Source organism: Squalius cephalus (genome assembly GCF_949319135.1).
Source record: "Squalius cephalus genome assembly, chromosome: 15".
Lineage (NCBI taxonomy): Eukaryota > Metazoa > Chordata > Actinopteri > Cypriniformes > Leuciscidae > Squalius > Squalius cephalus.
Window position 1 is genome coordinate 3226295 of NC_137136.1, and position 23706 is coordinate 3250000.

At 38.9% G+C, this 23706-nt stretch overlaps 2 protein-coding genes and 1 pseudogene across 3 annotated transcripts in view; 1 reads left to right on the plus strand and 2 right to left on the minus strand.

Annotated features, from left to right (window-relative positions):
• Window positions 1–15109, minus strand: part of LOC307172347 (leukocyte elastase inhibitor-like) — a 29345-nt pseudogene extending 14236 nt beyond the window's left edge. Inside the window, exons 1-2 of the transcript XR_013824100.1 lie at window positions 7605–15109; window positions 6749–6925 (exon numbers count right to left, since the gene is read on the minus strand). The product of XR_013824100.1 is annotated as a leukocyte elastase inhibitor-like (transcript). The remainder of the gene's footprint in view (window positions 1–6748; window positions 6926–7604) is intronic.
• The window catches only part of LOC307172356 (leukocyte elastase inhibitor-like), a 69592-nt gene that overhangs the window by 28702 nt on the left and 17184 nt on the right, over window positions 1–23706 (plus strand). The gene's annotated exons all lie outside the window — the stretch shown is intronic.
• Window positions 17703–23706, minus strand: part of LOC307172368 (uncharacterized protein) — a 17634-nt gene continuing 11630 nt past the window's right edge. Inside the window, exons 2-5 of the mRNA XM_079894685.1 lie at window positions 21375–21531; window positions 21148–21287; window positions 18266–18470; window positions 17703–18081 (exon numbers count right to left, since the gene is read on the minus strand). Of these exons, the coding sequence (XP_079750811.1) occupies window positions 18058–18081; window positions 18266–18470; window positions 21148–21287; window positions 21375–21515 (510 nt within the window). The 5' untranslated portion in view covers window positions 21516–21531 and the 3' untranslated portion in view covers window positions 17703–18057. The remainder of the gene's footprint in view (window positions 18082–18265; window positions 18471–21147; window positions 21288–21374; window positions 21532–23706) is intronic.

The window sequence follows — 23706 nt, forward strand, 5'->3', positions numbered from 1 at the left end:
TATAGCACAGCATAAATTTTAAAAAAGAAGGATTTAAAGTTTTTCGATCGCGTCTCCTGTGAAGCTGATCTTCTGTTCGCATTCACAGCTCACTTCGCACGGACCGACCGTCACTTGCAGACAGTATTGCACACTTCACAAGATATCACAGTTGGATTCGATTAAACCTGCAAGGTTTGTGAAATTAAATGTTTATTAGATATTCAGAGATTTGTTTAAATGACGTAGATGCGCATTTGCTGAATGTTGACGGCAAATGAGAAAGTATTTTAGCCTGATTGTTTGGCCTTTTCTGTTACAAATAATATATGCAAACGCCTTATATTACTTACTTCGCATAAATTACCATTTACTTTCTTTCTTTACCAGTTCTGTCTAACAAAGTATTAGATATGACTGACAGAGATCGTAAATTAATGAAGACGGAGAATGTGAGTGATCGCTGTTTCTTCTTCTTCTTTCGTTTTTTGGCGCATTGCATTCTCAGTGCATAGCGCCACCTACCTTTGCTGTTATGCAGTCATGATTTCTTATGGTCAGTTTTACCTTTTTTCCTTTTTTTTTCTTTTCTTTTTCTTTTTTCATTCTCACTTGCCTCTTCCTCACATATTAATCCTTATATATAATTATTTGATGCTCCATCTCATTCCATCTCCCATATCCGATCTGGCGCTGCGTGTTCAGCTCCTCCAGACCGGCCTATGAAATCTGGAATAGACCAAAGCATATTTATATTAAATCCTTTCACTTAAACCTGTAGTATATATGTATTCTATTAACATTCTGTATCCTACTCTATCTCTATTAAAATCATAACCTAACAAATATGCCAAATCCTTATTAACCTTCCCTCTTTCGTTTAAATATGACATCAACTCCTTCCTTTCCTCATCAAACCTTTTACAATCGTATATCACATGTTCTACTGTTTCTTTCTCCCCACAATTCTCACATAAACCAGTCTCATGAACTCCAATTATAAAAAGTGATGCGTTAAGTCTTGAGTGTCCAAGTCTCATCCTAGTCATTATAACCTCTTCTTTCCTATTTCTACCATTTATACATTTCTTACCTACCATTTTTTTAATATTATATAAATGCCGCCCCTTATTATCTGTATTCCAGTTTTCCTGCCACTCTTTAATAATATTTTCCTTAATAATAGATTTGATTTCGCATTTACTTAATGAAACTTTAAAATCTATTTCTTCCCTTTTTAAAGCATTTTTTGCTAATTCATCAGCAGATTCATTACCAGCTACTCCTGTATGCGCTGGCACCCAGCAGAATCCAACTTCTATTCCTATCCTTTGTATTCTCCATAATAATGAAAATATTTCACACATTAAATCTTCTCTAGCAGTACAATAAGTAAACAATGATGTTAAGACAGAAGAAGAGTCAGAGCATATGACTACTCTGTCCGGTTTTACCTCCTCTACCCATGTTAATCCTATTATAATAGCGACCATTTCCACAGTATATATTGACAATTTAGATGTTAATCGTTTAGATATTGATATTTTAAACTCTGGAATATACACTCCTATTCCTGTAATCCCTGTTCTTGGATCTTTAGATCCATCAGTATATATGTGCATACTTGCATAGAATCTTTCCTGTATGTATTTATTAACTTGGTACTTAATCATACCCATTTCCTCCCATTCCCGTTTCTTATCTAATATTCCTAAATCAATTTTAACCTCAGAAATAATCCATTTCGGAACCTCTCCCCATACAGGTGACACACTACAATTCATATTAGCAATCTGATATTTCTCTGCTAACTGATTTATCTTCCATCCATATCCTCTCTCGTTACTTAAGTATTCCCAACAATTATTTAAAACATCTTTAGCTATACTTTCTCCAGTGTAACTCTTTAAAGATGTCCAAAATACCAAAGACAATTTAACTCTCCGTAATTTCAATGGCATTTCATTTGCTTCTACTAATAATGCATTGACTGGAGTTGTTTTAACTGCTCCTAAGCATATTCTAATAGCTCTATATTGAATTCTATCTAGCTTTTTTAACAATGATTCTGATGCCGACCCATAAATCATGCATCCATAATCAACTGTCGATCTTATCAAGGCTTGATAAATTATTATCATTGAGTCTCTTTCTGCTCCCCATTCTTTCCCAGCTATTGCCCTCATCACATTTAAAACCCTCCTGCATTTTTTATCTATTTCCTCAATATGTTTTTTCCAGGTATATCTCCCATCTAACCACATTCCTAAATATTTAAAACTTTTAACTTGTTCTAAAGGCTTTCCATATAATAATAATTGAATATCCTTAAAATCTTCCTTTTTCCTACTGAATATCATATAACTTGATTTACTAGTTGACATTTTAAAACTCCATTCTATACTCCATTCTTCCACCTTTTTAATAGCTGTTTGCATACTTGAAATCACTTGCTTTGTATTTCGCCCTCTCTTCCAAATAGCCCCGTCATCAGCATATAATGCACATCCCACACCAAATCCTACATTGTCAAAGATATCATTAATCATAATATTAAAAAGAATTGGACTTATAACACTCCCTTGAGGAATACCATTTTCTGCCTTATAAATTAATGACTGACACATTCCCACTTGAACTACAAATGTTCTTTCAAACAAAAATTGAGATAACCAATTATACATATTTCCATCTATTCCTATCCTTGATGCTTTGATTAATAGCCCTTCTCTCCATACCGTGTCATACGCTTTTTCTATATCAAAATACACTACTGCCATGATTTCTTTCATAGCTATTGTCTTCTCTACTTCATTACTAACCTTGATTAATGCATCCATAGTTGACCTTTTACCTCTAAATCCACATTGATACTTACTAAATCTACCCTTTTTCTCTAGTTCATATGTTAACCTCTGAACTATAATCTTTTCCATTAATTTACATAAATTTGAAGTCAGAGCAATTGGTCGATAACTTCCTGGGTTTGTTGAATTTTTTCCTGGCTTTACAATAGGGATTACTACAGCTTTCTTCCATATTTTTGGCATAATTCCTTCCATCCATATTTTATTATATAACTCAAGTATCTTTAACAATATACTATCTGACAAATGCTTTATCATTTTATAACTTACCCTATCCACCCCAGGAGCGGTATTGGCACATTTTTGTAATGCAACCTTCAGTTCTGTAAGTGTAAACTCTATATCCATACAGCTACTATTGCTATTTCTTTTCTTCATTATATCTGGATTTTTGTCTAAAATATCCTTTTTCCTTATCTCATATTCTTCTCCCAATTCTATTCTATGTGCTCTTTCCAAAACCTTACCTAACATGTTTGCTTTATCTATATCTATTACTGCAACTTTATCTTCTTCAATTAAAACTGGTATTAGAGCAGACTTCTTTCCTTTCCCACTCATATTCCTTAACATATTCCATATTTTTTCCATAGGAGTATCTTTTCCTATGGTAGAACAAAATTCTCTCCATCCTTCTCTCTTCGCATTCTTAATTATTCTTCTTGTTTTAGCTCTTGCTTTCTTATACTCTACCAAATTTCTCATACTCATATTTTCCCTGAGTTGTTTAAATGCTTTATTTCTTTGTTTAATTGCATTACTGCATTCTTCCTTCCACCATGGAATATTTCTGTTTTTCTGACCTGCTATTCTTTGTGGTATGAATAATGTTGCAGCTTCCATTATTAGATTTGTAACTGAATCACAAAAAGTTTCTACTGTATCTTCAGCCACTGAGTCTTTATTATCTTCACAATGCTTACTAAAGGAATTCCAATCTGCCTTCTCATACAACCATTTCTTTTGTAGTACACATTCTGGATTATTATTTACATTTATTTTACAAATAATTGGAAAATGATCACTCCCAACTGTGTTCTCGCTAATTACTTTCCATTCACATAAATCAGCCATACCATTTGAAATTAATGTTAAATCTATACTTGATACCGTATTCTCTGTTAAATTATACCTAGTTCCTTCTCCTGTGTTTAAACATACTAATGATCTATCATCCATGAGCTGTTCAATTACTTCCCCATTATAATCTATATTTTTACTTCCCCATAGCCAATTATGTGCATTAAAATCACCACACCATAATTCCTTTGTCTCTTTCCTAATCTTTTCAAACAACTTTATTGAAATCTTCTTACACGGGTTATAAAAATTATATATTACAATTGATTCTTCTCTAAAATATATTTCAACTACAACACATTCCATATCTTTAATCTCACTTAATTCCCTATAAATAGTTCCTTCTTTTATAAAAGTTACTACCCCTCCCCCTTGTTTCTTTCGAACAGATTTATATCCTGGTAACGCAAATTGCAGATTTGGCTTGAGCCAAGACTCTTGAACACAAATTACACTTGGTTTATGTTCTAAATCGAGTACATATTTTTTAAATTCTTGACCATTTGCCACAAGGCTCCTTGCGTTCCATTGCATTACATTTATCACCATTGATCTACTCCGATCCCTGTGAACCTTCTACTATTGTTGCTCTAGATAGAATTTCATGTATTGCGCTTACTGAAATCCCAGATATCCCTAGAAATTCTGATGCAGCTTCAAGAATTGTTTTAATCTTTGCCGATCTGCTTGGCAGCATAGCAGTGACATTAATTACCTTAACAATAAAGGCTAGAAAGTTCTCTTTAGTCATTATTAAAGTATTTTCTTTTATATCACACTGTTGTTCTGATTCTTTAGTTTGAACCTTTCTCTTGTCCCTTGCTTCTTGGTTGAGATTATCCCTCATCTCATCCCTCCTATCATCCTTACCTTTACAGACCTTCACTGCTTCCGCATAAGTGACTTTATGCTCAGTCTTGTATTTTTGGACTTCTCTTGCTTTTATTTGTACCTCACATCCTCCATATGCAGCACTGTGAGCACCTCCACAGTTGCAGCATTTTAATCCATTCACCTCTGTGCATTTATCATAATCATGCTCACCTCCGCATTTTGCACATCTTACCTTCCCCCGACACACTGCAGCCACATGTCCTATTCGTTGACATTTAAAACATCTCAATGGCATTGGTACATACACTCTTACAGGGTAACTTATGTATCCCATTTGTACCTTTTCAGGCATTTTCCCTTCAAATGTCAACAAGACACTCAAGCTTTCCTGTCGTTGTCCTTCTATCGTCTTATACAGTCTTCTCACATTACTAATCTTACCTCCTCTTATATTCTCATGCATTTCGTCAGTGGATATATATGTTGGTATTCCATATATTACACCTTTTTCCCCCTTTTCTACTCCAACCTCTTTAGTTGTGACCTTTTCTCCGTTCATTTCTTTTATCTTGAGAAGTTTGTTTTTCTGCCCAATATCTTTCACTATGATCAAAACTCTCCCTTGCCCCAAACACTTAGCCAAAACAACTGCCCCAATGATTTTATCAATCGCCTTGGATAGTCCTATTGGATGTAAATGTGTTCCTGTACTCTTTTCAAATGTCAGCATAACTTTGTGTCCATTTTGTTCTCTTATTATTTCTTGGTTTTCTTTTGTCTTTTTTTTTGTTTTATCCTGCATTGATTCTATCATATCTTCGCTATCCTCATGATCCTTAGATTTCTTACGTTTAGCATTCTTTTTTTTATTACTTTTCCCCGAATATATCTCCGTAAATCCTTCCCTGTCCTCCAATATCGATTCCTCAGAATCTTCCTCCATGACTGCACAACAGCAACACCAGCCTCTCCTTCTCCCCACTTGTTTATTTCTCTTCAAGAATAATCTTCAAAAGCCACAATCGGACCTCGCTGGACCTTCACCGGACTAGTCGCTCACTGTCTGCCACTGCTCCCGCCGTCGACCCAGCCGTCTAGCGAGCCGATCCTTGTGATCGCTGTTTGATCTGAGGAGCTGCCGTTACGTTCTCTTCTGGCGCTGGTGTTCTCAGCGCCGCCCGTCAAAATAAAAGTCCGGAGCGCCGTCAAAATAAAAGTCCCGCTTCCAACACATCGGCCAATTAGAAAAACTTATCGGCCGATGCCGATATTTCAAAAATGCCAAATATCGGCCGATATATCGGCCTTGGCGATATATCGGTCGACCACTACACGGGACCATGGGCTGGGCCACTCGGAGGTTGCTTCAGGGAATAGTACTGCACTACAGTGTTAAAAATCGCTATATAATTGTTTAGAAGGTTATAGTGTGCGTTATTTGTTTTCTCTTTAACTTCTTTCAGCTCTTTTCGTGTTTGGGGGGTCGGATTGTACAAATTATGAAATACTTGATATCCCAATTTTGCATATCGTCCAGACAACAATTTGGATATTATCGTCTAAACGATATATCGCCCACCTCTAATCCTACGCAAAGTTTTATAAATGAGGCGCTTCTGAGTTTCCAACACTAGGCTATCTAAATATAATATCAACAAACAACACGATTAATTAACCTTGAGAGCTGTAATAGTAGCCTAAAAACGTGCTAAACGTTTACGATAGAGTCATTAACAAGAGGAAGAATAAGAAAAAGAAGGGTAGAAAAAATGCCTTTTATATATAAATGATGACAATTTTTTTATGTTAAATCCTATTAACATCTTAAGTGCACCCCAGCAAACATTATAAAACGATGAAACAAAACAGTTCATGACCCCTTTAAAATCTGGAGTGCATGCAAAGGCTTGAGTCACTTCCTGCTCCCCCTGTCTCAGTCTACTCTCTCATCACCCTCTTTAAAGTATATTGTGTGACGGTGAGATCACCTTAATCATCTGATCTGCAGTGTTTCCTCTTGCACCGAGCGACACCATGGCCAGAGCCGAGGAGATGCTGACAGGAGAGAAGAACACATTTCCTGATGCATGTCCTCCGCTGATCTTCTTGAACAGGTTGAGGGAGAACTGTGTGTTTGCTGCAGTCAAAGGCTCCATTTTCACAAGCTAGAAAGTAAGAGAGAGAGAGAGAGATATGATCAGCATAACAATGTGAAAATCCCAAACAGAGCATTGCTCAGTTCAGTTGTCCTTTCCTATGTAAACAACATCACATGCTTGTCTAAGAAAAACATAAATCCATGCATTATCTTTCATATGACAGTACAGCACTAGAAAAGTAGTTTTTGCATCACTTTCATCATTACACATACAGAACTGTAATGTAAAAAATCTGTTCTATTCAAGCACTACCTAGAGTTTTTTTTAGCAGGAATGATGATGTTTCCCCATGTGTCAGAGGTGAAAGAATGATCTGCTGAGTCACATGTTTCATTGAATTCTATATTATTTTGCGGACACCATCTCGACAGCCAGCCATTGAGTGAGGACAATCTACTAACTATCTCCTCACTCCGGCGAACAGGAAGGGGGCCAGAGCAAATTACAGTGCCTGACGTCCTACTTGCAAGTTCACACACCTCTTTAATATTAATTTTGGTGATCTCCGACTGGCGGAGTCCAACATCATTAGTGCCGACGTGAATAATAATTTTAGAGAATTTACGATTAGCATTAGCCAGCACTTTTAAATTTGCTTTGATGTCAGGCGCTCTGGCTCCCGGCAAACATGTGACTATGGTGGCTGGTGTCTCTATGATCTGGATACGGCCGGGGTCCACCTCACCTCAGGAAACGGAGAAACTGGTTGACACTTCAGGACTGCGTTGTCGACCCGTCCAGGCGCTGGTCCTTCATCAGATCTGGATCCGGCCTGGATCCGGCAGGCTGTGGTAAACCTCGGTATAAACAGAGAGACTAATATTAGCGTAGACGCCATTCTTCTTATGATGTAACGAGTACATCAGGATTTATGTACAGGATTTTTTTCCGGCTGGCCTAATCTATGCAGCCTAATATGGAATTATAGAAGTCTATAATGTGTTATGTGTATGCTAGGTCAAGGAGATGTGTCTTTAGTCTAGCTTTGAACTGACAGAGTGTGTCTGCTTCCCGGACAATGGTAGGAAGGTTGTTCCAGAGTTTTGGTGCTAAATAGGAGAAGGATCTACCGCCAGCAGTCGATTTTGGTATTCTAGGTATTATCAACTGGCTGGAATTTTGAGATCGCAATAGACGTGAAGGACTATAATGCGTTAAGAGCTCGCTCAAGTTCTGCGGAGCTAAACCATTTAGTGCTTTGTAAGTAATCAGCAATATTTTAAAATGTATGCGATGTGTAATAGGCAACCAGTGCAGTGTTGACAGAACCGGGCTAATTTGGTCATACTTCCTGGTTCTGGTAAGAACTCGAGCTGCTGCGTTTTGAACTAGCTGTAGTTTGTTTATTAAGCGTGCAGGGCAACCACCCAGTAGAGCATTACAATAATCTAGCCTTGAGGTCATGAACGCATGGACTAATTGTTCCGCATTTGTCAATGAGAGCATATGACGTAATTTAGATATATTTTTAAGATGGAAAAATGCGGTTTGACAGATACTAGACACGTGTCTTTCAAATGAAAGATTGGTATCAAAAAGCACATCCAGGTTCCTAACCGACGACGAAGACTTAACAGAGCAGCCATCAAGTTTTTGACAGTATTCTACGTGAGGAAGTTTTTTTGTCCAATAATTAGAATCTCTGTTTTTTCAGAGTTAAGAAGTAGGAAATTACTAGTCATCCAAGTCTTTATATCAGCTATGCATTACGTTAATTTTGTGAATTAGAACGTTTCGTTAGGTTTTGAAGAAATATACAGCTAAGTATCGTCGGCATAACAGTGAAAGCTAATTCCATGTTTCCTAATGATATCTCCTAAGGGTAGCATGTACAGAGTGAACAGCAGCGGTCCTAGTACTGAGCCTTGTGGTACGCCATACTGAACTTGTGACCGATGAGACATCTCTTCATTTACTGCTACAAACTGAAAACGGTCAGATAAGTATAATTTAAACCATGCTAGTGCAATTCCACTAATGCCAACATAATTTTCGAGTCTATTTAAAAGAATGTTGTGGTCAATAGTGTCAAATGCAGCACTAAGATCGAGTAACACTAATAGAGACATACAACCACGATCGGATGATAAGACTAGAGGAAATCATGTGTGACTCTAATGAGAGCTGTCTCAGTACTATGGTACGGTCTAAATCCGGACTGGAAATCATCGCAGATATCATTTCTTTCTAGAAAGCAACATAGTTGTGAGGATACCGCCTTTTCTAATATCTTTGACAGAAAGGGTAGATTCGAGATCGGCCTGTAATTGACTAATTCTGTAGGATCAAGTTGCGTTTTTTTAACAAGCGGTTTAATCATAGCCAGCTTAAAGGTTTTTGGTACGTATCCTAGAGACAAAGATGAATTCATGATATTAAGAAGAGGATCTATGACCTCTGGGAGCATCTCTTTCAGTAGCTTAGTCGGTATAGGGTCTAAAATACATGTTGTCGATTTAGATGAATTAACGAGTTAGCAAAATTTTTCCACTCCTATAGCAATAAATGAATCAAATTTTTTCTCAGGGAGACTACAGTGCACTACCTGATGCGATACTGTAGTAGACGGTTGCATAGTTATAATTTTCTCCCTGATATTATCAATCTTCTTAGTAAAGAAGTTCATAAAGTCATTACTGCTGTGTTGCTTGGAAACCTCTGGGCTTGGAGCTTTCTTTTTCGTTAGTTTAGCCACTGTTTCAAATAAATACCAAGGGTTTTGTTTATTTTCTTCTAATAGGGTTGAAAAATAAGCAGATCTAGCAGCTTTTAAGGCCTCTCTGTAAGTAATCGAGCTCTCCTTCCATGAAATGCAAAATACCTCTAGTTTTGTTTTCTTCCAGTTGCCTTCCATTTTTCTGGCTGCTCTCTTAAGGGCCAGAGTGTGGTCGTTGTACCACGGCATTGTACTTTTTTCTTTAATCTACTTTAAGCGCAACGGAGCAACTGTGTCTAAAGTGCTGGAAAAGAGAGAGTTAAAAGTTTCTGTTGCAATATCTAGTTCTTCTAAGCTATCTGGGATGCTGAGATGATGAAACTGATTAGGAAGATTATTGATAAAGCAATCTTTAGTGGCAGAAGTGATAGGTCTAACATATTTGTAACACGGAGTCGGCTTCGCAGCCTTGGCTAAATGAAGTTTACACGAGACTATATAATGATCTGAGATGTCATCGCTCTGCTGCAGAATTTCAACGGCATCAACATTTATTCCGTGTGATAATATTGGATCTAGACTATGATTACGACGATGAGTAGGTCCTGAAACGTGTTGTCTAACTCCAGTAGAGTTAAGAATGTCTTTAAATGCCAGTCCCAATGCATCTTTTTCATTATCTACTTGTATATTAAAATCACCAATGTGCGTGCAGGGCAAGCACCCAGTAGAGCATTACAATAATCTAGCCTTGAGGTCATGAACGCATGGACTAATTGTTCCGCATTTGTCAATGAGAGCATATGACGTAATTTAGATATATTTTTAAGATGGAAAAATGCGGTCTGACAGATACTAGACACGTGTCTTTCAAATGAAAGATTGGTATCAAAGAGCACACCCAGGTTCCTAACCGACGACGAAGACTTAACAGAGCAGCCATCAAGTGTTAGACAGTATTCTACGTGAGGAAGTTTTTTTGTCCAATAATTAGAATCTCTGTTTTTTCAGAGTTAAGAAGTAGGAAATTACTAGTCATCCAAGTCTTTATATCAGCTATGCATTACGTTAATTTTGTGAATTAGAAAGTTTAGTTAGGTTTTGAAGAAATATACAGCTGAGTATCGTCGGCATAACAGTGAAAGCTAATTCCATGTTTCCTAATGATATCTCCTAAGGGTAGCATGTACAGAGTGAACAGCAGCGGTCCTAGTACTGAGCCTTGTGGTACGCCATACTGAACTTGTGACCGGTGAGACATCTCTTCATTTACTGCTACAAACTGAAAACGGTCAGATAAGTATGATTTAAACCATGCTAGTGCAATTCCACTAATGCCAACATAATTTTCGAGTCTATTTAAAAGAATGTTGTGGTCAATAGCGTCAAATGCAGCACTAAGATCGAGTAACACTAATAGAGACATACAACCACGATCGGATGATAAGAGCAAATCATGTGTGACTCTAATGAGAGCTGTCTCAGTACTATGGTACGGTCTAAATCCGGACTGGAAATCATCGCAGATATCATTTCTTTCTAGAAAGCAACATAGTTGTGAGGATACCGCCTTTTCTAATATCTTTGACAGAAAGGGTAGATTCGAGATCGGCCTGTAATTGACTAATTCTGTAGGATCAAGTTGCGTTTTTTTAACAAGCGGTTTAATCATAGCCAGCTTAAAGGTTTTTGGTACGTATCCAAGAGACAAAAATGAATTAATGATATTAAGAAGAGGATCTATGACCTCTGGGAGCATCTCTTTCAGTAGCTTAGTCGGTATAGGGTCTAACATACATGTTGTCGATTTAGATGAATTAACGAGTTTGCAAAATTCTTCCTCTCCTATAGCAATAAATGAATCAAATTTTTCCTCAAGGAGACTACAGTGCACTGCCTGATGCGATACTGTAGTACAGTGGTTCCCAACCTTTTTCCTTGGGGCCCCCCCATGTACATATTTAACAATCCGTGACCCCCCCCTATATATATATTAGGGGTGTAACGGTTCACAAAATTCACGGTTCGGTTCGATGTGATACACTTGTGTCTCGGTTCGGTACGTTTTTGATACAGCAAAAAGAAAGAAATGCCAGAGAAATTTCATTTTTTTAATTCTTTTTTTTTAAAATAAAACTAACATCATAAAGTATGATTTTTTTTTTTACTTTGAGCAATTCTAGAGCTATAATTCACTCTTCTTATGAGCATATAAAACAAAACAGCTCCTTGGAAAAAATTAAATGTAATATTGTAGTAGTTATAAACAAAGGTTTATTTTATTTCAGATTAACATTTGAGGGCAGCAATTGTATTCATGATGTAAAAATAAAACCGATGTAATGTTACTTGAAGGCATTATAGCCTATTCCTGTCAAACTTCCATGGGTGCAGTTAGTGTTACTACAGTAAATCCATGGTGAATGTTGCAGATCTGTGGACACTGTTTCTTCCAGGTTTCCACGTCATCGCTGTTTGATCCGTTAATAACGGAGAAATGTGAATGTTTCTCACTAGATCTCGCAGCGATGTTATTACTTCAGTGGCGATTTGAAATGCTTTATTTACTGGATCTCTTATTAGCGCTGTGTAGTAACAGTGTCGCATGATCACGATCGGCACGCGCTGCACTGGTCCAAACTGATAAACGGTCCTTCAACCACACAATAACGAGCAGTTTCGTTCCGCTTGCATTACGTTTGCCATTTGATATTGGGCAATGTTGTGGTCGCGCCGGCGTCTCTTACATTATGAGCGCGCTTGCACGCGCAACGCTCCTATACATTTGAAATAACGACATTGTAATTGAAATTCACCTCAAAGCATATCCGCTCCCGCGCCCCCCCTGTGAACTCTGGCGCCCCCCTAAGTGGGGCGCGGACCCCAGGTTGGGAACCAATGCTGTAGTAGACGGTTGCATAGTTATAATTTTCTCCCTGATATTATCAATCTTCTTAGTAAAGAAGTTCATAAAGTCATTACTGCTGTGTTGCTTGGAAACCTCTGGGCTTGGAGCTTTCTTTTTCGTTAGTTTAGCCACTGTTTCAAATAAATACCAAGGGTTTTGTTTATTTTCTTCTAATAGGGTTGAAAAATAAGCAGATCTAGCAGCTTTTAAGGCCTCTCTGTAAGTAATCGAGCTCTCCTTCCATGAAATGCAAAATACCTCTAGTTTTGTTTTCTTCCAGTTGCCTTCCATTTTTCTGGCTGCTCTCTTAAGGGCCCGAGTGTGCTCGTTGTACCACGGCATTGTACTATTTTCTTTAATCTTCTTTAAGCGCAACGGAGCAACTGTGTCTAAAGTGCTGGAAAAGAGAGAATTAAAAGTTTCTGTTGCAATATCTAGTTCTTCTAAGCTATCTGGGATGCTGAGTTGATGAAACTGAGTAGGAAGATTATTGATAAAGCAATCTTTAGTGGCAGAAGTGATAGGTCTAACATATTTGTAACACGGAGTCGGCTTCGCAGCCTTGGCTAAATGAAGTTTACACGAGACTAGATAATGATCTGAGATGTCATCGCTCTGCTGCAGAATTTCAACGGCATCAACATTTATTCCGTGTGATAATATTGGATCTAGACTATGATTACGACGATGAGTAGGTCCTGACACGTGTTGTCTAACTCCAGTAGAGTTAAGAATGTCTTTAAATGCCAGTCCCAATGCATCTTTTTCATTATCTACTTGTATATTAAAATCACCAATGGTAGGAAGGCTGTTCCAGAGTTTTGGAGCTAAATAGGAGAAGGATCTACCGCCAGCAGTCGATTTTGATATTCTAGGTATTATCAACTGGCCGTAATTTTGAGATCGCAATAGACGTGAAGGACTATAATGCGTTAAGAGCTCGCTCAAGTTCTGCGGAGCTAAACCATTTAGTGTTTTGTAAGTAATCAGCAATATTTTAAAATGTATGCGATATGTAATAGGCAACCAGTGCAGTGTTGACAGAACCGGGCTAATTTGGTCATACTTCCTGGTTCTGGTAAGAACTCGAGCTGCTGCGTTTTGAACTAGCTGTAGTTTGTTTATTAAGCGTGCAGGGCAACCACCCAGTAGAGCATTACAATAATCTAGCCTTGAGGTCATGAACGCATGGACTAATTGTTCCGCATTTGTCAATGAGAGCATATGACGTAATTTAGATATATTTTTAAGATGGAAAAATGCGGTTTGACAGATACTAGACACGTGTCTTTCAAATGAAAGATTGGTATCAAAGAGCACACCCAGGTTCCTAACCAACGACGAAGACTTAACAGAGCAGCCATCAAGTGTTAGACAGTATTCTACGTGAGGAAGTTTTTTGTCCAATAATTAGAATCTCTGTTTTTTCAGAGTTAAGAAGTAGGAAATTACTAGTCATCCAAGTCTTTATATCAGCTATGCATTACGTTAATTTTGTAAATTAGAAAGTTTCGTTAGGTTTTGAAGAAATATACAGCTAAGTATCGTCGGCATAACAGTGAAAGCTAATTCCATGTTTCCTAATGATATCTCCTAAGGGTAGCATGTACAAAGTGAACAGCAGCGATCCTAGTACTGAGCCTTGTGGTACGCCATACTGAACTTGTGACCGATGAGACATCTCTTCATTTACTGCTACAAACTGAAAACGGTCAGATAAGTATGATTTAAACCATGCTAGTGCAATTCCACTAATGCCAACATAATTTTCGAGTCTATTTAAAAGAATGTTGTGGTCAATAGTGTCAAATGCAGCACTAAGATCGAGTAACACTAATAGAGACATACAACCACGATCGGATGATAAGAGCAAATCATGTGTGACTCTAATGAGAGCTGTCTCAATACTATGGTACGGTCTAAATCCGGACTGAAAATCATCGCAGATATCATTTCTTTCTAGAAAGCAACATAGTTGTGAGGATACCGCCTTTTCTAATATCTTTGACAGAAATGGTAGATTCGAGATCGGCCTGTAATTGATTAATTCTGTAGGATCAAGTTGCGTTTTTTTAACAAGCGGTTTAATCATAGCCTGCTTAAAGGTTTTTGGTACGTATCCTGTCGGGTATGTGTGAATCTAGTGAATCGATTCTTGTCCCGAGTCCTGTTCGGAAGTCTGCTCTGAGTCAAGCGCAGCCTGGAGTCATTGGCCCAGAGGGACCAGTCCGGTCCGTCTGTCCTCTCAAACAGGATCCTGTCCCTCAGTCACCCGCTTCATCCCCTCTTTTGTCTCCCGTGTCGTCGTCCCCTGTTGTCCCCATCAAGTTTCCTGCCAAGTTGCCATGTGTTTCCCCTGTCGCTGCCCAGCCCCAGACTGTTTTCACCAAGACTGTACATCGTGTTTCTTCGTCTATGCCTGCCCATAACCCCTGTCCAAAGCCCTCGTCCCGTCAACCCAAGATTCCCATCTCACCCATCCCCTCAGGATTTCCCCCCATGGACTCTATATCTCGGCCCAGCAATGAAGCAAATAATCCCAAAATGGGAGAAATCTAAACAAGCTGCTGGAGGCGACACTTAAGCCTGGATCAGATTACACAATTTACGCTCCTAAAATCTTGTTGTGTCGTGGACAGGAAACATGTCAGACTACACGTTGCTTTCCGACCAGTCACCGCATGCCGTCTCACACACATTCACTCGCACACACACACACACACACACACACACACACACACACACTCACTCACTCACTCACTCACTCACTCACTCACTCACTCACTCACACTCTCTCTCTAGCTTACTCCCTCTCACACAAACGCACTCACTCACGCTCACTCACACACACTCACTCACACACACACTCACTCACGCTCACTCACTCACTCTCTCGCACACACACACACACACTTACTCTCGCTCACTCACTCACTCTCTCGCACACACACACTTACTCTCACTCACTCATTCACTCTCTCGCGCACACACACACACACACACACACACACTCACTCTCTCTCTCAATCACTCACTCACTCTCTCGCTCACTCACTCACTCTCTTGCACACACTCACTCTCGCTCAATCACTCTCTCTCGCACACACACACTCACTCTCTCACACACACACACAATCACTCTTGCTCAATCACTCACTCTCTCGCACACACAGACCCACTCTCGCTCACTCACTCACTCACTCTCACACACACACACTCACTCTCGCTCAATCACTCAGTCTCACACACACACACACTTACTCTTGCTCACTCACTCACTCTCTCGCACACACACACACACTTACTCTCGCTCAATCACTCACTCTCTCGCACACACAGACCCACTCTCGCTCACTCACTCACTCACTCACTCACTCTCTCGCACACACACACACTTACCCTCGCTCAATCACTCACTCTCTCGCACACACACACACACACACACTCACTCTCGCTCACTGACTCACACACACACACACACACACACACACACACACACACACACACACACACACACACACACTCACTCTAGCTCACTCACTCACTGTGTGAGTGCGAGAGAGTGAGTGAGTGAGCGTGAGTGTGTGTGTGTGTGTGTGTGTGTGTGTGTGTGTGAGTGAGCGTGTGTGAGTGTGTGTGTGTGTCTGTGTGTGTGTGTGTGAGTGAATGAGTGAGTGTGTGTGTGTGTGTGAGTGAATGAGTGAGCGAGAGTGGGTGTGTGTGTGAGTGAGCGTGAGTGAGTGTGTGAGTGAGTGAGCGAGAGTGAGTGTGTGTGTGAGTGAATGAGTGAGTGTGTGTGTGTGTGTGTGTGTGTGTGTGAGTGAGTGAGCGAGAGTGAGTGTGTGTGTGTGCGAGTCAGTGAGCGAGAGTGAGTGTGTGTGTGTGCCAGAGAGTGAATGAGTGAGAGTAAGTGTGTGTGTGTGTGTGCGAGTGAGTGAGTGAGAGTAAGTGTGTGTGTGTGTGCGAGAGAGTGAGTGAGTGAGTGAGCGAGAGTGGGTCTGTGTGTGCGAGAGAGTGAGTGAGTGAGAGTAAGTGTGTGTGTGTGTGCGAGTGAGTGAGCGAGAGTAAGTGTGTGTGTGTGTGCGAGAGAGTGAGTGAGTGAGTGAGCGAGAGTGGGTCTGTGTGTGCGAGAGAGTGAGTGATTGAGCGAGAGTAAGTGTGTGTGTGTGTGTGTGCGCGAGAGAGTGAGTGAGTGAGCGAGAGTAAGTGTGTGTGTGTGTGTGCGAGAGAGTGAGTGAGCGAGAGTAAGCGTGTGTGTGTGCGAGTGAGTGAGCGAGAGTAGGTCTGTGTGTGCGAGAGAGTGAGTGATTGAGCGAGAGTAAGTGTGTGTGTGTGTGTGCGAGTCAGTGAGCGAGAGTGAGTGTGTGTGTGTGTGTGTGCCAGAGAGTGAGTGAGTGAGAGTAAGTGTGTGTGTGTGTGTGTGCGAGTGAGTGAGCGAGAGTAAGTGTGTGTGTGTGCGAGAGAGTGAGTGAGTGAGTGAGTGAGCGAGAGTGGGTCTGTGTGTGCGAGAGAGTGAGTGATTGAGCAAGAGTAAGTGTGTGTGTGTGTGTGCGAGAGAGTGAGTGAGTGAGCGAGAGTAAGTGTGTGTGTGTGTGCGAGAGAGTGAGTGAGCGAGAGTAAGCGTGTGTGTGTGCGAGTGAGTGAGCGAGAGTAGGTCTGTGTGTGCGAGAGAGTGAGTGATTGAGCGAGAGTAAGTGTGTGTGTGTGTGTGTGTGTGTGTGTGTGTGCGAGAGAGTGAGTGAGTGAGCGAGAGTGAGTGTGTGTGCGAGAGAGTGAGTGATTGAGCGAGAGTGAGTGTGTGCAAGAGAGAGAGTGATTGAGAGTGAGTGTGTGTGTGTGTGTGTGTGTACGAGAGAGTGAGTGATTGAGCGAGAGTGAGTGTGTGTGTGCGAGAGAGTGAGTGAGTGAGCGAGAGTAAGTGTGTGTGTGTGTGTGTGTGTGTGCGAGAGAGTGAGTGAGCGTGAGTGAGTGTGTGTGTGTGTGTGTGTGTGAGTGAGTGAGCGTGAGTGAGTGCGTTTGTGTGAGGGAGTAAGCTAGAGAGAGAGTGTGTGTGTGTGTGTGTGTGTGTGTGTGTGTGTGTGTGTGTGTGTGTGTGTGTGTGTGTGTGTGTGTGTGTGAGTGAGTGAGTGAGTGAGTGAGTGTGTGAGTGTGTGTGTGTGTGCGTGCGAGTGAATGTGTGTGAGACGGCACGCGATGACTGGTCGGAAAGCAACGTGTAGTCTGACATGTTTCTTGTCCACGACACAACAAGATTTTAGGAGTCTAAATCGTGTAATCTGATCCAGGAGTAAGTGCAATAACATTTGAAGTGCAATACTTTTCAGACGCGGCTGTAGTTTAAAGTAGGAACGCGTCTAAATAAAATACAGATTTGTGTGAAGGTAAAAATTTAAAATAAGCAGAGAATCGAAAATAGCCTTATCTTGAGTCAAATAGTAAAGTGAACAACAGGAGAACTGGAGATTAAGAAGAAAACACTTGCGCGCTCTCGCCGTGTCCGCGCACTGACTGCTGGTCCTGGCCTTCTCCGCGGCTTCGATGACTCAATCGGCGTATTTCTGGAACTGGTTTTCCTCACACACAGACAGACAGACGTTTCTGTAATTTATAGATATATAAACAGTGTGATGCTCAAACCCAGCATCACTGTGGTAAACTGAAGTCATGAGCCCCGCACAGCCATGTGTTACAGTGGAGCGGCTGAGGGGCGATGTGAGGCACGACGCGGAGCACAGATTTAAACATGTTTACATGCATAAATCATCAGGAAGAGGTCATTTACCCTGGATTCTCTGTGTGTAGCGATAGACTCCAGCATGGCTGCACGTCTCTCTGCTTTCTCACACTGCACTCGGGCCCGTTTGGCCTCGCGCTCAGCGTCTGCTCTGGCGATGCTCTGTTCCTCGCTCTTCCTCAGAAGATCGATGTCTTCCTGCTTCAGCACAGCTAACTTCTGCATAACCGTGTCTATGGGTCTTTGACGCTCTCTAAAGCAAACATAAAGACAAACACAAGCCCAGTTCTGAGACAAAGCAAGCAGTGGAAAGAAGTATACTCTCTCTCCAGGCTTCCCACACTGATTTCAATAACCTTCCCAGTTGGATGTGATTCATGAATGAGCAAGGTGTAAGAATGTGGATGTCAAATGGTTTGTCGGGTAACAATCTTTTGAATTAGTTTATTTTGAATTTAGGTTTATATACTAATTTATTTACATTTGAATAAATGTTCCCAAAAGACCTTTTACAGACAAATGAAAGATTGGAACTGGTTTGCAAGCAAGTTAGAATTTGAAACAAACACTCAGAAAGAGCAGTTTCTAGTTGGTTAAATACACTGTAGACCCGAATAAAGTTGGCAAAACTCAAATAATTTGAGGTAATCAGTTACATCAAATCATTTAAGTTAAGAAATTGAATGTTTAAGTAAGCAGAGCTTGCAGATTTTTGTTTTGTAATCATACATTTGAATTGCTCTTAACTTGAAATATTTGAGTAAGATAATTCATACACAACCTAAAATTCCCATCTAATCTCAACTTTAACATTTTTAGTAGTGGAAACTTGGCTAGATTTAACCAGCTAATTCAACAAGTGCTACATTGCTAATTGGTGACACAATGCTTTGACAGCATCAGCATATCATAATACTTGCGGAATGAGTACAGCAACTTAAAACATTTAACACACACTGTTCTCAAACCAAGCTCATGCTCCACTCGTCACCAGCCATGATGGCGACTCAAAAAACCCAACATAACAGAAACTCTTCTAAACTAGCATAACAAAACATTAAACACTACTAAATCTCCCACTTAACATTAATATGACACAAAAAACATTTTAGCATTTACTCTCCCTTTTGAGCGTCATAGCAAAGCATGCTGGGAAATAAAAATCCCAGCCTAGTTTCAAAACTATGAAAAGAAACAAGTTCATAGAACTCAAAACACCGAACAATTCAACGTACTTAAAATGTGTCAGTTTTGTGAACTCAAAAGAAAAAAGAAAGTTTTAAATACTCATAAAATTTTAAGTATCTTTTGTTAATTTGATGGAACTAATTTGTATAATTTGAGTTGGCCCTACTCAAAACAATGAATTATTTTGAGCGTTAGGGTTTACAGTGTTTTGAAGCTAAAAAAAATATATATACAGTACCAGTCAAAAGTTTGGAAACACTACTATTTTTAATGCTTTTGAAAGAAGTCTCTTATGCTCATCAAGCCTGCAGTAAAAAAAAAATAAAATAAAAAAAAAACAGTAATATTATGAAATATTATTACAATTTAAAATAATGGTTCTCTTTTTTAATATACTTTAAAATGTAATTTATTTTTGTGATGCAAAGCTGAATTTTCATCAGCAAGTACTCCAGTCTTTGGTGTCTTATGATCCTTCAGAAATCATTCTAATATGATGATTTATGATCAATGCTGGAAACAGTTGTGCTGCTTAATATTTTTTTTATAACCTGAGATACTTTTTTCAGGATTATTTGATGAATAAAAAGTTAAAAAGAACTGTATTTATTTAGAATAGAAATCTTTTGTAACAATATACACTACCGTTCAAAAGTTTGGGAACAATAACTATTTTTTTTTAAAGAAATTAGTACTTTAATTCAACAAGAATGCGTTAAATTGATAAAAGGTGATGGTAACGATTTATATTGTTAGAAATGTTTTTATTTTGAATAAATGCTGTTTTTATGAATAAATGCTGTTAACGTTTTACTCATCAATGAATCCTGAAAAAAGTATTCCAAAAAAATATATTAAACAGCACAACTGTTTCCATCATTGAAAATAACTGAGCATCAAATCATCATATTAGAATGATTTCTGAAGGATCATAAGACATCAAAGACTGGAGTACTTGCTGATGAAAATTCAGCTTTGCATCACAAAAATAAATTATATATTAAAAAAGAGAACCATTATTTTAAATTGTAATAATATTTCATAATATTAGTGTTTTTTTTGTTTTGTTTTTTGTTTTTAACTGCAGGCTTGATGAGCATAAGAGACTTCTTTTAAAAGCATTAAAAATAGTAGTGTTTCCAAACTTTTGACTGGTACTGTATATATATATATATATATATATCAGATGAGACATTAGATGAGAAACTTAAACTTAAACTTTGAAATGTTGCCTTGGCAACTAACTGAAATAACGTTTCAATATGTAAGTTGAAGTACTAAAATTACTAAAACTAAAACTGAAATAAATATAAAATAAAGCTCAAAAGAAATAAAAAAAAAAAAAAACGAATAAAAAAATGACAAAAACACATACTCACAATTCCTACAACTTAAACTATAAAAATAAAAGGTAATTTCTAAATACTGTATACTATAAATAATACTAAAATAACAGCCCATGATCTCTAGAGATTCACAGTTTTAAAGTAACAAAAATGCCTAAAATGCGCCCAAAGTTATTTTATCTGTTGTCTAGCATTTAATATATCAAGTTTAGTCTGGGTTGGAAGTGTTTTACACGAATAATCAGCGTGCTGTGTGTTTAATACGTGCTAGCCCTCATAAATGCAAGAACATGCTCCTGAAATCAGCTGCAGGAAGCAAAATAAGGAAGTTGATTTCTGGCACTAATGAGAATCCTGTAATCTCCACACAGGACGTGTTTGTCTGATGTAGAGTACCTGAGTATTCCCTCCTGCTTCTCCCTCCACATTCTCTTCTGCTCCTCTCTCTGGCTGGCGATCTGCTGTCTCTGCTCCTCCTCTTCCTCCTGCCTCCGAGCCTCCGCTGCTTTCTTCTGCTCTCTTTCGGTCAGAAGCTCCTGATGGAAGACAGAAGAAGGGGTTTCAGAACCGCACCTGGTCCAGTCTGCTTTCACAGTGTGGATGTTGTCCAACAACCGCTTTACCTGAAAAGCTTTCGTCGATCTCCTCTTCTCCTCCTGTTTCTTGCGCTCTCTCATGGCTTGTTCCCTCAGATCGAGATCTCGGAGTCGCTCCAGTTCTCCAGCCTCCCTCCTGATCTCCTGCCTCTTCTGCTCTTTCTTCATCTCATGATTCTGACACCTAGTGAAACGGGAGACGTCAGACACCTCGTGCTTTAAGGGAATTCCCAGCTGACAGGGAATGTTCCCAGAACCTCAAAGTTACGAACAAACGTTCTTCTAGTAACATTAATAGAAAGTTTGTTCAAAGTTATCTGGCCTTTAATCATGTTCTCAAAACATTCACACAAAAACATTATTTATACATCACTGGTGGAGTGTTTTTTTCTTTAATGAATTGTTTTAGTTGGACAATCGTCTAACATCTATCTATAAATTACAGAAACGTCTGTCTGTGTGTGTGTGTGTGTGTGTGTGTGTGTGTTCCTCGCATATCTCTCGAACCGTTGTACGACAGGTGTCTTGCCACGGGCACGAGTAAGTGCAGTGCCAAGTTTGACGTTGTTTGGATGAGAAATGCAAAAGATATCGTTAAATATATCATTTTTAGAAGGTTGTGGTTTAAAAATAAACATTCTGACATAAACACTCAGTCAGCTACACTGTTTACTTCTGAATATTATAGTTTGGTTCCAGAACGAACGTGATAAATCCATTTTGATTAATTTGAGTAAAAATGTGTTTTCTTTACCAAGAAAGTGGCAAGATGAAAACCACTATTTTCTGTTTCAAACTTTCACATAGCATCTTTAGGTTATAATAACATAAAAAATTCAAATCCAGATTTTGATCCAGATTCAGATTTTGACTTATTATAAAAACGAATAATTTTTTCCCAAAAATGCAATAAATTCATGACACTTTTTTTTTTCAAAATGCAATTAATCCATTGAATCAATATAAAAGTTTTTTTTTTTTTCATGAAAGATCTCCTGAACTTTTTTGACAGCGATCAGCTCACAAAAGCTGATTTCGCACGGGCACTTTGCACTGCTCCCTGAATCGACGCGCTTATTCATTTGTGGATGTAAACTGAATCTATAAGTCAGCTATGCTGTTTACTTCTGAATATTATATTTCATTCTGGTGTGCTTAACGTTATCGCTACTGTGTAAATGCTATTCACCAACTAAACATATCCTATTCAATGCGTTCACAGTCTCTTTCACAGGCATCATTTGTAGTTGCCTATTCACAAACTGTTTGCTCAAGCATAGCGTTTCCTCGGAGTTCACTGTGTGCTTTCTACCATGCACAAATAAAAATGTCACTGAACTTTTGCTGTGTAATTGTAACAATGAGCACTCAAACACACCAAACCAACAATTACTAAAAACACAAACTGATTTTGCATGGGCATTTTGCACTAGCACTTAGAAGGTTGTGGTATACATAAGCACTCAGTCAGCTACACTGTTTACTTCTGAATATTATAGTTTATTCACAGCCATCATTTGTAGTAACCTAGCCTGCTCCCTGAATTTAATGCGTTCACAGTCTCTTTCACGGGCACCAAACCAACAATTACTAAAAACACACACAAAAACTGATTTTGCACGGGCATTTTGCACTAGTTTCTTGAATGTTACTAATTATTTCAGCACGTTCAGAGAACATTCACAAGCAGTGTTCGGGGTATCGCATTACTTTATCAGATTACTTTCTTCAAGTGACGAGTGACTTCACAGTTACATTACTTTTAAATTTACAACAAAATATCCGAGTCACTCTTTCAAAGTAGTAACACAGGTTTTCCCATTTCCGGACGGATAGCTCTCCTGTCCCCATGCTGGGAGAGATCGGCAGAAAGTGCAGAGGCGTTTGTGAGTGAACATGAGGGTTATTGCATCTCACTTGCACAAAAACATATTCAGCATTCCTCAAAATCAGTAAAAACAGTAACAACTCAGAATATGGTAATATATAAAATAATACAAATACATTATGTATTTAATCTCACTTCATTAAGCAATGACTTTGCTGTTGACCTTTGATGTTCCAATTACTAATAAGCAAAAATGACTTTAGATAAACAACACATTTGTGTTTCATTCTTGTGTTGCTGAACTGAGAGTTGAGCTTCTCGTGTCTATGGCAGCACAGCTGAAGTGTGTGTTTGAGCTTCTCGTGTTTATGAGCTTAATTTGAGGTGTATAGATAAAGTTAACTTTAATTATTATCATTCATAATGTCTTAATATTAATTCAAAAGCAAAATGAGTGACAAAATAGATATTAGAGAGCAGTGGCGGCTGCTGGTCTTTCAAAGAGGGGAAGCTAATTTTTGGCCTACATCA